Here is an 18070-nt window from a genome sequence, read left to right as displayed (position 1 = left end):
TGATCTGCTTTGAATGCTGCCCCCCACCCCTCATTTCTATTAGGAGTACTCTCTCTTTGCAGATAGTGAAGGGTAGTTAACGCAGCCCTTTGCCCCCTTTGTAATCCGTCGTGCCTGCTTCTCTCTCCATTTGATTGATTGTTCTCTTTGGTTCATTCTCTATTTACAAACAAGCACAGAGTCGCAATACTCTGTTTAGTCTTTGCAGATAGCGAAAAATCGTGTAAAAAAACAAAAGGAATCGAACAAAATCAGTAGGCCACTAATGGGATCTCTTTTTGACCTCGCTAAAATAGAAACATTAGGAACAACCTGTTGAAAATAGCAATGCGTATGTACATAAGCGGCGTTCATTTGTGTTCACAGTACCCCTTGTTGATTGTTTCAATCGAGCATTGAATTGTTCGAAGTTGGTTCTCTTAAGGATCTTCTCTGCCTGCAAACGAGGAAGAATAGGAATATTCTCTCTCCCTTTGCAGATAGTGAAGGGTAGGTAACGCAAGCCTTTAACACGTCGTACCTATTTCATTCCTCATTGATTGATTGATTGTCCGAACATTGACTGTTTGGGAATTAGTTCTTTTTGGAGGTATTCCCTGTTTGCAAATAAACGTAGGAAAATCTTTGCAAGTAGTGAAAGGGTACGTAATGCGGACCTTTCTCCCCCGTTGTAATCTGTCATGCCTATCTACTCCCCACTGATTGATGCACCTGTTTCACCCGGACCATTTACTAGAGATACGTTATCTGGCCCGACCAGAGAGCACCCCTAGTGAAAAGGACATATGCAATAATAACGAAGTGATCACTGTATCCTCTTAACAGAAACTTTAGCATGAAACAACCTGGAAAGAAAAGAATAGGAAAACGAAAATCAGTAGGCCACTGATGAACATGAACTTTTATTAAACAACGAACAAAGAAACGATAACATAACGTAATGATAAAACCTATTAATGTCCTAGAAACAAGAAAACGTTAAAATATGCCAGTGGTGAGAGACCAGAAAAACAGTAAGAGAAACCAAATCACCCCTCGCTGTCCCACCGCCTGCCACGCCAAAAAAATCGATAGACTAGGGAAAATGCAAGTCAGTAGAACATCCGCCCCCACTCTGGAAACTTCCAAGGTGGGGCAGGGTTGCGGCTACGCCCAGCCGGGAGCAGCCCATATAAGGCAGGTCCTGCTGCCACGCCTCGGCCAGGAGATCCTAACGTAGGGTGTAGCCGGAGGAGAGGCCGAGGCCAGCGGGACCCGGCCAGGGGATTGCCTTTACAACGCTGAACAGTTGCAGGGGGGGGGAATGTCTCCTCGACCCTCCCGTCTCTCTCCCAGTCCGGCCGCGGTGGCCCTTGAGAGTTGCAGGTACTCCCGCCACATGCTCTTCCGGTCCGGCCACCAACGGTCGGGGGGCCGAGGACGACGGGATCCGGCTGCAGCCGATAAACCAAGAAACCCGTTCATGGGGCCAGAGCCAGGGGCGTCCGGCCGACATCTACCGGAAGCCCGGCCCGAAGACGGACGGGACACTTCTTCTTTCTTGAATAATGGCTGCGACAACACTGGGGGGGGATTTCTTGCACATGCCTCCGACCCCCCCCCCCCCCTCGTCCTCATCGCCTGGTCCGGCCATAACAAATCTCAAGCGAGACGCCGTGGGGTGCACTGGGAGGGAGAGACGGTGCGAACAGGCCTCTCCCGCCTCCCCAGGTGGAGGCTTCCCAGCTGCACCCTCAGCGCTCCAGGCGCCCGGAAAAGGGTTCTTCCACTGTGGCCATGCTGCAACGTCTCGCCCGGCAGGGTGGAGCCCGTCCGCTCATTTGACCCCGCGATCGCCAGTAGCTACCGAACTCTCAAAATGGCGGTCGACCTGGCAAGAGCGGGCCCAGCATAAAGAAATGGCCCGGTCACTGCTTGACTCCACCACCGTAGTCCTCCACGACCTTGAAGATTCTAGAGGAGCCGCGGGAGTCTCCGACCCCCGATGGGGAATGACTGCCATGATCGCCCGTGGAGTGACGAAACTGTATCCGCGGGACGTCGGCGCTCCCATGCTGGCGCCAGCCTCACTTTGAATTACTAGAATCCTGCAGACCTCAGTTCCGGTGAAAGCACAGTGTGACCCGGTAGGAAAAATGGTTGCACCCCCTCCCCTTTTTCACTGATAGTTCAAACCACCGATCCTTTCCTTTGCCCTTTTAACGGAACTTTGGACTGCCTCCCCCTCTTTTACATTTTCTAGAGAAAACAAAACATTAACCACTACATTAGCATAGCAGTTGACACCAGAACTGTTTTCAAATTTAAAACCAACAACATCTTCAACAAAATCCTTTTTGTTTCTGCTGTGACCCTGCTACAGCACAGGCATTGTCCCCAGCAGTAATTCTGCGATGCCGGTAAGAATAGCTGTGGTGCCTACTGGACTCACTCACCCCCGCGGCGCCCCACGCCGTTATTTGCTGGGCGGCAACTTACTAGACATCACTTTCGTGCCATCTAGATTTCAGCGCGTTCTGCTGCCTTGTAACTATTCGCACAACAGACCGCTACTGACAAGAATATTTCATTATTGGTGCTGTCAATTTCAATAAATCTATTGGATAATTCAAAAGAAATTGCCACGGTCTCTTCGTTGTTTAAATGTTTTTACTGTTTTTGTTTTGTTGTATATATTTATATGTTATTAAAGTTTTATATTCCTACTACTTTGTTGGAGTGCTACATATTTTTAATGTGACACATAATTGTAAAAACTTTGATGTACCAAGAGTCATTCCTGGAATCTTCCGCTTCAGGCTCGGTCCCCTCCCCAATCACAATACAGGATGGTTTTCAGATAGTAGGAACGCGTGTGGTGTGACGGATCTCATCGGGTGTGGGCCTTGATCTACTATAACTCCTTTGAAGAGGGGTGATTCTTTACAGCTGGGGCCATAAACTACATCTGCAGGGCTAGCTGATAGCCTGGACAATCGGACACAGAGGAAGAGGAGTGTCAGAGGGTGCGGTAGTGAATAGGGCGAAAGGGAGGTGTCGGGCGGGCACAGAGTGTGATTTTCAGGGAAGAGCAGCGCAGATGGGGGGAGGTTTATTGCCCATGCATAAGACAGAGAGCGGGGGTGACCAGTGCCTGGGGAAGATGCTTGCGAGGGTGAGGAGCCATGCTACGAATCGACAGCGTGCAGAGAGTGGGTCTGGTCAAGACATCTAAAATGGCTGCCGTGCACCACAAAAGTGTGGCATTTCAAAAAAGGCAAGATGGCGCAAACAATGTTTTTCAACACTTCCTCATTTCCTTTGAATCGAACGTTAACAGACGTTGGGGCATATTACCAAAGTTAAGCGATATTTATCGCTAACGATGCTTACCAACGAATTTTTTACCGCTAAGCATCGTCAGAAATTATCGAAGATAAACCTTGCTATTATCAAGGTTTATCGCAAATGCGATAATAAACGGCCGCAATGCATCAATATCGCTAAAAACTCAGCGATATTCATGCATTACCGAGCTAATGCTCTTAGCCATGTTATCCACCTCCCATTGGATAACATGGCTAAGAACTGCTCAGGGCAGGTGTTACTTTTTGGAGATATTCGCGCTTAGCGCGAATATCTCCAAAAGGAGATAGATATCTTGCATGTTGTAATGCAAGTTATTGTGGTATATGGAACTCATACCATAATCTCTCAGGAAAGCAGAAACTGATCCTTTTGGGACCGCCTAAAAAGGCCTAGGGGGTGAGGAGTACTCTACTTTGCCCCCTTTTCACGTTCCGAACTATTTTATTTTACTCTCTTCTGTAATTACACAAAATAGCAGCGATAAGATGCATCGGAGACACAGTGAGAGAAAGGAGGCCGGAGATGAAGAAGAGATGTCAAATACACATTGGAGATAATATAGTGGCAGAAGGGAAGTAAATATGAGTAAACTTACCATGTAACATAAAAATGTTGCACTCTATACTATAAGTCTCATTTTATACTACAATTACTTCGCTACAACCTCATAAATTAAAAATAAAAATGAATAATGTCTCAAACAATTTTTGATTTCTAAATATAAATTTATTCTTCAGAATTTTCTAAATTTGAAAGAACTAGTAACATGTCCTCATCAGCAATGTCCTCATGAAAAGTCTACAATGATGATTCTTGTAACTCTATGGTCTCCAAACATTCGATAAATTCGCCATCAAGAGATTGATCAAAAAAATCATTCAAGTCATCTCCTCCTTGTGACAATATTTCATTATTGGTGCTGTCAATTTCAATCAATGTAGTGGAATCATTCAAGTCATCTCCTCGTGACAATATTTCATTATTGGTGCTCTCAATTTCAATCAATGTAGTGGAATCATTCAAGTCATCTCCTCCTTGTGACAATATTTCATTATTGGTGCTGTCCATTTCAATCAATCTAATGGAATCATACAAGTCATCTCCTCCTTGTGACAATATTTCATTATTGGTGCTCTCAATTTCAATCAATGTAGTGGAATCATTCAAGTCATCTCCTTGTGCCAATATTTCATTATTGGTGCTGTCCATTTCAATCAATCTAATGGAATCATACAAGTCATCTCCTCCTTGTGACAATATTTCATTATTGGTGCTCTCAATTTCAATCAATGTAGTGGACAATTCAAAAGAAATTGCCACGGTCTCTTCATTGTGAGCCATTTTATTTTGAAATTGCTTGCTGTAAATTGCAGAAAAAAATAATCACTTTCATTTATCGTTTTTAGTAATACATAATATAAAACTAACTTTATCAAGTATTTAGTATAACAGAAGGACTGCAAATAAATAACAGAAAACATTTTTCAAATTATCTTCAAGTGTACAACATAGTTCCCCTTACAAATTAACAACTCACCTTTTTAAAAGTAGGAGAAGTGTTAGTACTGTGTAAATCAAACACCAGAAATTCACCACCAAAAATTCCTCACAAATTTACCTCAGACAGTAGTATCACAAAATGGCTGTGGTTTCCTCTCATTTGAAATATATACATAACCAATTAACTTTCATCACACACAAATACAAAACCAAACTAACATTTTAATTGGTTCTAAATTTCAACACTTTCAAATGTGTTTTCCCCATGCAATTTTCCATAGGACATTTACATACGTCTACAGCCTGAATGGCTGAACGGAATTACACCAAACTTGGCAAAATGGTACATCAAACCTAAGAGGTCAGGAAGGATCTACTATGCCCCCTTATGGTCATTTCCCCCTTCGCTTTGGCCTCCTCTTGTCTCTCAATCCTACCGAGAGACAAGATGGCGGCCGCTACGGACTGTTTGGAATGTTGACAGACGCCGGAGAACCAATCAGCTTCGCAAAGCTCCGTAACGCGAAAAGTACGCGAAGCGGAGCGCTGTTACAGATATATATCTTTTTTTGAACGTTAATTTCTCAAAATCCACTGGAGCACATATATTGAGACCTAGCAAAGGCACATCGGGCTACCAGTCCCTAATATTTTGCCAAGTTTCGTGCAAATCCATTCAGCCGTTCGATTATTATTATTTTTTTTTTTTTTGCCCCGCGGGGCCCTTTTAAAACCTCCACATCAAACGTAGGGGGTCAGCGAGGATCTACTATTCCCCCTTATGGTCATTTGCCCCTTCGCTTTGGCCTCCTCTTGTCTCTCGATCCTACCGAGAGACAAGATGGCGGCCGCTACGGACTGTTTGGAATGTTGACAGACGCCGGAGAACCAATCAGCTTCGCTTCACAAAGCTCCGTTGCGCGAAAAGTACGCGTCCTGGAGCGCTGCCCGGTCCGCTGTTACAGATATATATCTTTTTTTAAACGTTAATTTCTCAAAATCCACTGTAGCACATATATTGAGACCTACAAAAGGCACATCGGGCTACCAGTCCCTACAATTTTGCCAAGTTTCGTGCAAATCCATTCAGCCGTTCGGGCTAAAAGTGAGGCCAACCGCCCTATGGAAAACTCAATGTTAAAAACACGTTTTGGGACCCCCCTTTTTTCTCAGCCCCCCCTTGACGAACCCCACCCAAATTTTCAAGGGCTGCTCAGAAACAAAATGTGCCATTTTCCTGAAAATTTCAGCCAATTCCGTCCACAAACGCCAAAGTTATTAGACATAGAATTTTCAAAAAACCCATAGAGAAAAAATCCTAACTATATATACCTACTGGCGACCGCCAGTAGGTAATATATACACGTCCGTTCAACAGGCGGCCGGAGTTCCACACCTCATACCGACTCCGTCACGCACAAGAGGACACAGCACAACTGAGGAGGTATTGTGAGAATAAATTTGTTTATTTAAACATAAACAGCACCAGAGTGAAATAGCCTAAGCGTTTCAGCCGTAGCCATAGCTTTCGACAGGCTATATATATTTAGTCTACACAAGTACTGCTACCCTAAGTACATAGTAGTTGCACGTTTATTTTATCGGTTGCATCCTCAAATTGGAATAAACAAATGCCCAACGCTGTTTCAGTCCTCATAGGACCTTCTTCACGGGAAATATCCCGCTATGTACTGAGGGAAGTAGTACTTGTGGAGACAACATGAAGTGGCGTGGTCCTGCCACGATGGAGGATGCACCACTGAAGAGTGCCATGACCCCCGCGATGGGATATATATTTCTATGTAGATCTTAGGCCCAGGGGAAGGTGTCATGCTGAAACGCGCCAGCAATGCCAGTTTAAAGATAATGACTTAATACTTTTTGCAAACTTTTTCGGGGATTGGAGAGTGGTTTGGAATTCCCCAGAGTGGTGCCACTGTGAGCTTGATGGAGAAGAGGCCAACAATGGTGTTAAATCTGGGAGCCGTCATCATCTTAATCATCTCTAGTTTACCCTAAAAGGAGACCTGCAGAGCAGACCATCCTGTTAGATCTGGTTCCATTCTATTTAGTAATGGCTATCAGCCACCATATTTTCCAACACCTTATTTATCAGCAAACCCAAATACTTCAAACATGAGCTCTTCAATGAGAAGCCAAATACAATTTACACTGATCTACAATCCTTATGCATAAGTAGCAGCCAATTTATCTTATATCCAGAAAAGACCAAAAAAGAATTGATTAGAATCTTGAGTTGAGCGAGGGAAGAATCTGGTTCCCTCAGAGTCAATAAGATATCATCTGCATACAACAAGATTTTGCAAGTTTCTAGGGGCATTTCTATTCCCCCCACTCAAGAAGATGATTGAATCACTGCAGTTAATTATTCGATTACTAAAAGGAACAGTAGCAGCAACGGCAGGCAACCCTTTCTTGTGCCCTGCAAAATATGAAAGGATTTTGACAAATGGCCTCCGGTCTATCTGCGCCATAGTGTCTGCGTATAGACATCGGAGTTTGTTTAGAAATACAGCTCTACTCCTGCCCAGCTTAGGGTGCCGAAAAGATACCCCCATCAATCCAATAAATAGCCTTCTCTGCATCTGAAGAGAGCAGCAACTTATCATCCGAATCATTTATTACTGTCCATATTACACTGGACAAAAGACGCACATCCTCTGTGATCTCCCCTTCCAGGAGCTGCCTCCCATCTTCAAACAAGACGGAAAGATGAAGCTATCTCGGAAAATCAAGCTCCGAAGTGGCCTCAATTGGAGCCTCTGTGCTACAAAGTGTTGAAAAGAAATGCACAAATGCTTCTGTAATCTTTAGCGGGTGTTTAAGGAATCCTATATTTTCGCTATGGATTGCTTGAATGGCAGAATTTGCCTCACTTTGAGTTAATTGTGCTGCAAGTAGCCTACCTGTCTTTTCACCTTGCTCATAATGACGCCATTTTAGGCCACGTAGAGCATACTCTGCTTCTGTTGTAAGATGTGTATTGAGTTCATATTTTGCTTGCTCCAGCCGATGTAAGGAAACTGCTGTGGGATGTCATACATAAGTCTCTGTAAGATCAGGCACTAAACTCTCTAATAGTGTTTGCGCATCTCACATTTCCTGTATTCGAATCGCTGGATCACAAATGAGCATACCTCTTAAGGTGGCCTTTCCTGCTGTCCATAACACCTGTGTGGAAGATGTGGAGGATTCATTATACAACAAGAATTGAAGTATTAGGCCAATATGTTTCTGCTTATTCTCCAGAGTACGATAGTGTGAAAGATTCAGCCGCCAGCACTTCCTCTGGGCCGGTCACACCACCTCGCACCGCGCACACTCCCTGTGGGTGTGCCCAGGCTGCCCGATCCCGCCGCTGCCCGCAGCTGAGCTCCTGACCTCTGGTGTGCCACGATCCCGCCGCTGCCCGCAGCTGAGCTCCTGACCTCTGGTGTGGTCTCAGCCTCCGGAGCGCTGCGCCGCCTCTCCTGCTGACTGCTGTCTCTCCCCTGGTGCCCGCTCCGTGACCTGTCTCCTTGTTTTCTGCTTTGTGTCCCCCTGTTCATCGCTGTATCCTCTGTTGCCCCTCTGTGCCTTCTTGCCCTGTAACTGTTGGCCGCTGTTCTCCCTTGCTGTGACCCCGCCGTGTTTCCCGCCACCTCCCCGCTGCCCCCCTGCGGCCCCGCCCCCTTACACCTGAGAGCCTTCCCATTCGCCAGCCCCGCTCCCGCCTCCCAGCGGCTCCTCCCTCCCACTGGACCTTATAGGGAGGAGTGCACGCAGTGGTGGGCAGTGACCTCTGACCCTCTGGGCTGGTCACACCACCTCGCACCGCGCACACTCCCTGTGGGTGTGCCCAGGCTGCCCGATCCCGCCGCTGCCCGCAGCTGAGCTCCTGACCTCTGGTGTGCCACGATCCCGCCGCTGCCCGCAGCTGAGCTCCTGACCTCTGGTGTGGTCTCAGCCTCCGGAGCGCTGCGCCGCCTCTCCTGCTGACTGCTGTCTCTCCCCTGGTGCCCGCTCCGTGACCTGTCTCCTTGTTTTCTGCTTTGTGTCCCCCTGTTCATCGCTGTATCCTCTGTTGCCCCTCTGTGCCTTCTTGCCCTGTAACTGTTGGCCGCTGTTCTCCCTTGCTGTGACCCCGCCGCGTTTCCCGCCACCTCCCTGCTGCCCCCCTGCGGCCCCGCCCCCTTACACCTGAGAGCCTTCCCATTCGCCAGCCCCGCTCCCGCCTCCCAGCGGCTCCTCCCTCGCTCCGCCCCCCCACTCTCCTCATATGGCAGAGTGGCAAACGCGCAGCGTTGACGCGCAGCGGGCGCGCCGATTGTGCGCCGAAGGCGCGCCAAAGGTAAGCCCGTCTGCGCCCGTCCGCGCCTGGACCGCGCCCAGTGCCAGGACCCCTGGCCCCCACCGACGGAAGCCGACCCGACGAATCTACGACGCCACTGAACTCATCGCACTCAACACCGGCAGGACCCCGGGTTGCTACCGAGCCACAACGAGACGCACCCACTGACCCTTCAGCTGCCACTCCTGCAAGTTCTCCTGCAACCGGACCCAAGCCACACCAGCACCCACCAAGCCGAACACCAACAGCACCCACCTGAAGTGCATCCTGCTCAACACCCGCTCCGTCCACAGACACGCCGTAGAACTCTGGAACCTGCTCGACACCACAGCCCCAGACGTCGCCTTCCTCTCAGAAACCTGGATGAACGCCTCCTCAGCGCCCGACATCGCCATCGCCATCCCGGACGGCTACAAGATCATCCGGAGGGACCGCGTCAACCAGACAGGAGGAGGCATCACCATCATCCACAGGAACAGCATCCGCATCACGACCAACGCCGACGACACCCTCGCACCCGCCGAACACCTGCACTTCCAGATCCACATCAACCCCAAGACAACCCTCAGAGGCACCCTCATCTACAGACCCCCGGGACCACGCACACAATTCAGCGAAGACATCGCCGACTTCATCAGCCCGCACGCCCTCCTCTCCGCTGACTACATCCTCCTCGGGGACCTCAACTTCCACCTGGAGAACAACAACGACCGCAACACCACCACCCTGCTGGACAACCTCGCCAACCTCGGACTCAAGCAACTGGTGACCTCCCCCACCCACTACGCCGGTCACACACTCGACCCGATCTTCTCCTCCAGCAAGGACATCGCCTTCAGCCACGCCACGGGACTCCACTGGACGGACCACAGCTGCGTCCACTTCAGCTTCAAAAGGACCACGCTCCACCATCACCAGCAACAGGTCCCCCGCAGAAGCTGGAACAAGATCACAGCCGACCAGCTCGCATCTTCCCTGAGCAAGAAGCCTCCCACCAGCACAACGAACCCCAGCCAAGCGGCCACCAACCTCACGAAATGGATCAGCGACTGCGCAGACGACCTCGCCCCTCTGAAGACCCCACCGAGCAGACCCGGCAGCAAGAAAGCCCCATGGTTTAACGACGAACTCAAGAGCTCCAAGAAGAACTGCAGAGCACTCGAGAAAACCTGGCACAGAGACTCAACACCGGGCAACATGACTGCCCTCAAGCTCGCCACCCGAAAACACCACCAACTGATCCACGCCACCAAGAAAACCGCATTCAAGGAACGACTGGACAACAACGCACACAACAGCAAGGAACTCTTCAACATCGTGAAAGAGCTCTCCAACCCCAACGCCGAAAACAACGACATCACCCCTTCGCAAGACCTCTGCAACTCCCTCGCCTCCTACTTCCACAACAAGATCGCGGACATCCACAACAGCTTCAGCACTCAACCGACGCACGCCACGACCGAACCACCGCCCCCCACCACCACCCTCCGCACCTGGACTCCGATCAGCACCAAAGACACCATCCGCACGATGAACTCCATCCACTCCGGATCTCCGACAGACCCCTGCCCTCACCACGTCTTCAACAAGGCCGACACTGTCATCGCACCCCACCTGCGGGACATCATCAACACCTCCTTCGACACCGCCACCTTCCCGGAGAGCTGGAAGCACGCCGAACTCAGCGCTCTACTCAAGAAACCATCAGCCGACCCCACCGACCTCAAGAACTACCGCCCCATCTCGCTGCTCCCGTTTCCGGCTACAGTCATCGAGAAGACTGTCAACAAGCAACTGGCCGCCTTCCTCGAGACGAACGGCTCCCTCGACCTCTCGCAGTCTGGCTTCCGGGCCAACCACAGCACCGAGACCGCCCTGATCGCAGCTACCGATGACATCCGAGCCCTGCTCGACAACGGAGAAACGGCGGCCCTCATCCTCCTGGACCTCTCCGCGGCCTTCGACACCGTCTGCCACCGTACCCTAGTACAGCGCCTCAGCAACATCGGAATCCAGGAGAAGGCACTGGAGTGGATCATCTCCTTCCTCGCCGGAAGGACACAGAGAGTCCGCCTCCCCCCGTTCAGATCGGAGGCCACCGAAGTCATCTGCGGCGTTCCTCAAGGCTCCTCGCTCAGCCCAACACTCTTCAACGTCTACATGAGCCCCCTCGCAGCCATCGCACGCCAGCACAACCTCAACATCATCTCCTACGCCAACGACACCCAGCTGATCCTCTCCCTCACCAACGACCCCACCACCGCCAGAGCCAACCTGCACGAAGGGATGACAGACGTGGCCAAATGGATGTCGAACAGCCGCCTGAAACTGAACTCAGACAAGACGGAAGTCCTCATCCTAGGATCCTCACCCTCCGCCTGGGACGACTCCTGGTGGCCCCCCGCCCTGGGCAGCGCACCCAAACCAACAGACCACGCACGCAACCTGGGCTTCATCCTGGACTCCTCCCTCTCCATGACCAGACAAGTCAACGCCGTCTCCTCGTCGTGCTTCAACATCCTGCGCATGCTACGCAAGATCTTCCGATGGATCCCCTCCGAGACCAGGAAGACGGTCACCCAGGCCCTTGTCACCAGCCGTCTGGACTACGGCAACTCCCTCTACGCCGGAACCACCGCCAAACTCCAGAAGAGACTCCAGCGGATCCAGAACACCTCAGCACGACTCATCCTGGACATCCCTCGCCGCAGCCACATCTCCGGACACCTGAAAGACCTGCACTGGCTCCCGGTCAACAAGAGAATTACCTTCCGGCTCCTCACCCACGCACACAAAGCCCTACACAACCAAGGCCCAGGATACCTCAACAGCCGCCTCAACTTCTACGCTCCCAAACGCCAGCTTCGATCGACCAGCCACGCCCTCGCCGCCGTCCCCCGCATCCGAAGAGCCACCACAGGAGGAAGGTCCTTTTCCTACCTGGCCGCCAAGACTTGGAACTCCCTTCCGACCCGCCTCCGCCTGACCCAAGACCACCTCGCCTTCAGGAAGCAGCTCAAGACCTGGCTGTTCGAGCAGTAGCGGACCCCCCCCCCCAGCGCCTTGAGACCCTCCGGGTGAGTAGCGCGCTATATAAATGCTTTGATTGATTGATTGATTGATTGACACAGGAGACACATGTCCTAAATCCAATTCCAAAGTTATCAGGGCATGGTCAGAGATTCCCCCAGTATCAATAGTACAAGCACTCAAGTAGGCCAGTGAGGCATAAGACATTAACAAGAAGTCTAACTGGGAACAGGTCCCATGAACACATGAAATAAAAGTGTACTCCCTATCTCTTGGGTGTATCAAATGCCATGGATCTTTTCAACAAATAACAAAAGAAACTGCCAGTGCTGATAATTTTTACTTGATACTCGGACTAATCAACCACAGGCAGAAAATTAATTCCAGAGAGGGTACTGCTGTTTAGTCGCAATTTTATTTTGTAGAAAATCAACAATTTTGTTATAAAATTTATCTTTACATTAGAGAAGAAACCATTGAAGAAAATCAGGAAATGGACGGACACATCAAATTGTATTCAGTTGAACACATCAAACATTCAAAACTTCAGTCATATCACATTCACAACACATTCAAACTTAACTCAAGCACACTACATATTACTGCTGCAAGAGAGGAAAAAAGATGGTAAGAAAAATACAAAACTAGGTCTGCATCAATTTGATGAAAATTCGAAACAATTTTTTGAAAATAGTACAAAACAATAAAAATTGTTTTCTTTTTTAAACATTCATTATGGGTTGATACACGTGGGTAATGTACAAAAGGTTGTAAGGAGTATGCAAGTAAACTAAACTCCTATACACATAAGCAGACCAATGGGATGTTGGGCCTACGCGTTTCGAATCTCCTTTAGTTCATCGGAGATTCTCATCAGGGCCTCAGGCAACACAGATATTACTATACGGAAACCTATGTGGGTCCAGGAGAACAGAAAACTTCTCTATGGTACAAGGCCGCTCTGTGAACATCTGTAAGCACAGGCGGCAAAGAGATAAGAGTGTCCAGATGAACAGCCGACATGGAAACCATGTTGAAAAATGTGTTTTGGGGCCTACAGCAGGGCCCCCTTTGGTGCACACCCCGATTGGAGGCCGAGAGGGCTGTTGATCCCTGCACCTTGTGGCAGGCACCTCGATGTGCCTGCACCGGGGTGCAGGGATGAACTGCACCTCCCTTTCCTCAGTGGGAGCTTGTGTTACGGCTGGTTTACAGCCATAACACAAGATCGCATTGAGGAAAGGGACCATGCAACGGAACTGTGTTTGGTCGCATTGAAATCAGTGGGTCGGTACCGCCAACCGGGTGTCAGTTGGCCCCATGATAGAGTCGGTGTCAGGCAAAGTGATTCTGCCCTATCATCATAATAAGCCCCTGAGTGTCAGAAAGGTCAGTGGGCAGTAAACTACTACGAACTACACGACCCACCCAATCTCCGTAGTATGCTCGATTCCAGGGCTGAATGGTGAGTCTGCTGCAATAAGGTGATGTGTGGGAGTTTTGAGGCAATATAAGACAACACATTCTTCCTCTTAATGTAATTTGGGAGGCCATTAACATTAAGGGATAGTATGCTTATTTTTTTTAACTGTGAAGGCAATGAAAACCATCATTGCTTCTCCTTCCTCTCCTCCTTTTTTTGCTCACTCTCTTGACTATGGGAGCATTTTTCCAGTATTTGGGCTGGAGGAACAGGTATGATCTCAATCGAAGAAACCAGAAGTCCTTAAAGCAGTATAGTGGATGAAATAGGAACAACATCAAGCACTGCAGACAGTGTTGTTGACCTCGTCGAAAAGAGATTCACTCATGTTGATGATGTAATCAACAAGAACATCATCAATTGAGCATCATCAGCAATAGTTTTTACTGTCTTTTCATAGTAAGATTTCCTCAATTTCTGCATCTTCAACAAGGTTGTTGATGGTGGCATTCATGTGACAAAAGCAGCAAGATGAGTTTTTATTTCCTAAAGGGGGAATAGATATTTTATGTGTGTCAAACATGATGTCTGTGGCTTACCGTAAGCCACAAAGGGATTAGGACACCATGGATTCAACGAAGGATGATTTGGAATTTTTCTCAACCTGAGAGAAGAGTTTTCAATACCTATTCTTATGAGATTTTGAGGGAGGTAGTTTAGGATTACTACTGATGAGTCCTGAAGAAGCAGCAGTTTGGAGGAAAAACATCTAAAACTTTAATGCCATGGCTGAAAAGAGCCTACATATCTTGCAACTTTAGGATCCGGATATAGTCAATGAGTACACTGGGCATGTACATCATCCACATACATCTTTGGACCACACAAGATGCAGGCTTTAAAATTGTCCTTTTTTGTTTACAGGGATTATTACAAGATTTCTCTTGTGCTAAGATACCCCAAAAGAAGAAAAGGAAAAACATATTTCATCCAGAAACTAATAGTAAAGGAGCAAAAGTGCTGCACATGCCTGAAACTACTGGTGAGGGAGAAATTAATATCTACATATCCCATGGAAGCAAAACACCTTCATCTTGTCACGAGAAAAAGCATTCTGTGAATAGAGCTCTTGAGGAGGCCTTTCCACTTTATATGTGGTAGAACACACAAGGTGAAATGTAAAAAGGGTGCGTGTTGACATTAGTATTTTAACATGCATTAACAATTTGTCAGCCTGGATAAATCTGGAAGATTCAGTCCAGAGCAAATTTAAATCCACTGAAACTATTACAGTATCCATTGGTAGTAAATCTACTTACCACCATTTCAAGTGTCCTTGCATGTTCTTCTGTGTTTTCATATAATCTTTCCAAGTCTTTAAACTTGGCAATTTCAGAGACGTTAATATCTTCCTTACATGACCCCTTCAAAATACAGAAATATGAATTAGCATATAACATACAAATTATACCTAACTTATATTTTAGCATCACCAATTGCAGTTCTTACCGTAAGGAATCATATGAATCTTCACCTCATTAAAGGGTAGAATACTGTTGAGACTTGGGAGTACCACGTGGCTTCCACAATAAATCCTGTAACTGCCTTCCAGTTGCAACAGTGCATTGTTGGATAAATACATTGAACTTAACACTCAGCTCTGGCAAAGTCTTAAGATGTTCCAACAAGGAAGACTGTTAGTGCTATAATTTCTATGATACCTTGCAGTCTCTTAAGACAAATAATTTAGACTAAATTGTTTTCTATCCAGAATGACAAACTCTTCAAAGAGTCTATACCAGGCAAAGGAACACACTTAAGTCTATGTGGCCAATGTTGTAAATTACAATATTGTAAACAGAAGTACTAGCTGCCTTATCTTTAATTGAATGGGCTCCATTCCTACCTGTGAGCCCAGGGACTGATAATATGTGGTATTGAATTAAAATATCAGACAGGTGATGCGGGTAGCCATTCTTGTGTGTATGGTAATATAATTAAATAGTTGCTTATATGTATATGGATTCTGATTGTTTATGTAAAGTATCATGGTTATCAAATAGATGCTTGAACTTACTTATCTCCATGGTTTTGTTAACGGCATATCCTATGATTCTTTTCCCATAATTTCACACCCTAATCTACACTATGACGGAGAGTAAAAAGCCTAATAAACAGAAAAACTGTTGTTTAGCTCACAAATATTCACTGAGCTGCTCATATAAATCAAAATGTGGAAATTCCATACATTTCTTGATTCTATAAGAACCTTCAATTTAAAGTGTGTCAACATTTTGGAGACTTTGGGACTGATAAAGATCTTGGCAGATCTGTTCTTCTGTAACAACAGTGACGAATATCCCATAGGCTGAAATATACATCCCATAGGATATAATGGAATTTATATTTAGGCAGACAGGAAAACCGACACCGTTGTGACGGAATAGACCGTCCGCCAAGACCTAAATCAGGCCCTATATTACTTACAAAGAGAAACTTTTTTGATGAGATGGTAAGCCATACTAACATAGAGAGATGTTACTTATCTAAACAATATTGCAAATATAGCTTATAATTCTAAAACGTTTGTCTTTAACATTTTAGGAAATACCGCTCTTCATAAACTGGGAACTTTTTTGCACGCAATAGCTTAAATCAAACTAATAAAAATTCAAGGTACTCCTCTTTTCTAATTTCAACTTTGATTGACTTAATGATTCCTAATAATTACTTTCAAATAATCAAGACTTTTCCACTGTAATATACCAATTAAGGTCACAGAATATGATTTAAAATCCATGGTACTTATATATTCTCAACATTATTCTAGCAATGTATTATCAAAAACTTTCTTATTTTGCATTAGTGCCTTTGAATGTGAACTCATAACAATTCATGACAGAGAATTAGTTGATATTCATTATCATACAATCACTTTAAATACAACATGCGAGAAAAGGGGAATCAACAGAATAGAGTTCTCCCGAGCCGATGGCTAGAGAATGGAGTTGCAAGATAGACTCTTACACGACCGCAGAGAGAGTAGATTATAACGACAACTGTTGTCCAAGAAATTTGATCAAATCTGGGGAATCTGAATGGCACATTATAAGTTTACCTAAAAAGGACAGATAGATAGAGCAGAGCAACCAGAGCAGGTCCTTAAATTAGTTACTGGACAAAAAGAACAAAGGGTCTCTTAAGCCATTTATTTTATTACACACCATTCCTGAATATACAATTGCATATTGATGTACTGCATATAACTAATAAGTGTCCATTGCAACTGCAGATTCAAGTTCTTTCGACATGAATACAATAAAAACAATGGGTTAAAAGATTACATTTAAACATGTCTTGCATATAGGAAGCATTATTTTTATTCTTTTTTTTAACTTAACACTTAAAAACCATACAGTCCTACCAAAATATAACTGACAAAAGATAGCATTTTAAAGCTGACAAATCAAGAGGAAAAGATCTATAAAAAGGCTCTAAACTGAAAACCAACACTTTTAGAATAGCAGGTGCAGTCAAGGACCATTGTGCCCTTCAGAGCCAGCTGGACAGTTTTTACGAGAAAAAGAGGGATGGAAGTAAAGGTGAAACTTCATTTGGACTACATTTCTGATTCTTGGGAGGTGAAAGGATGTGGATGAATTCAGATACAATTTCCATGACAGAAAACTAGGATTGCATGTAAGTAACTTTGGAAATGTCTGTTTGCTCTTTAATGGCAGGTTGTTATCATAGAAACTATCAATCAAGCAATTTCCTTTTTTAGAAGACGCAAACCCAAGAGAAACTGCTTTATAATTTACAAAAAGCAGTTTTGAATTTTGAATGTAATTAATCACACCTTAATAGTACCTGAGGGCTTGCCATGGAAGGTTTTTGTACAGCTTTCTGCTGCACCCAGCCTAATGAGGAAGAAATAAGTTACTTACCTGTAATTGCAGTTATCCAGTATTGGTATCTTTCATAGATTCACATGCATGTATCATTCCCCCGTCGTCAAAGTGGGAGTCCCACGGTACATATAATAAAGAAGTATATACTAAATTCCATAGGCTATCATGGAGGTAACCATGTATTCAATAGCCTATCAACCTCATTTTATAAAAAGGACCAAACTCACAACACGACCAATCAGCAACCAACTCCTTCTAGAACCTTCCCAAGAGAGGCTAAATCCCTCAGATGCTCCATTACAAGTGTAGTTATTAGTACTGTAAAGCCAGAGGAGCCTCTCTGAGGAGGAGGGTGGGCTGTTGCATGTGAATCTATAAAAGATACCAATACTGCATAACTGCAGTTACAGGTAAGTAACTTATTTCTTATCCAGTATTGGGGTATCTTTCATAGATTCACATGCCTGAATCTGAACAGTAAGCAGTTATATATATATATATATATAT

The 18070-nt window shown here is 46.2% G+C and overlaps 1 protein-coding gene across 3 annotated transcripts in view; it reads right to left on the bottom strand.

Annotated features, from left to right (window-relative positions):
• CCDC192 (coiled-coil domain containing 192) overlaps positions 1–18070 on the bottom strand; it is an 851244-nt gene that overhangs the window by 744423 nt on the left and 88751 nt on the right. For all 3 annotated transcript variants that reach the window (XM_078675607.1, XM_078675606.1, XM_078675605.1), the window contains exon 3: positions 14972–15076. In XM_078675607.1, coding sequence (XP_078531733.1) covers positions 14972–15076 — 105 coding nt within the window. The remainder of the gene's footprint in view (positions 1–14971; positions 15077–18070) is intronic.

The sequence above is a fragment of the Lissotriton helveticus genome, chromosome 2_1, assembly GCF_964261635.1.
Source record: "Lissotriton helveticus chromosome 2_1, aLisHel1.1, whole genome shotgun sequence".
Lineage (NCBI taxonomy): Eukaryota > Metazoa > Chordata > Amphibia > Caudata > Salamandridae > Lissotriton > Lissotriton helveticus.
The sequence above is the reverse complement of the archived record's forward strand: the minus strand, read 5'-3'. Positions and strand labels throughout refer to the sequence as shown.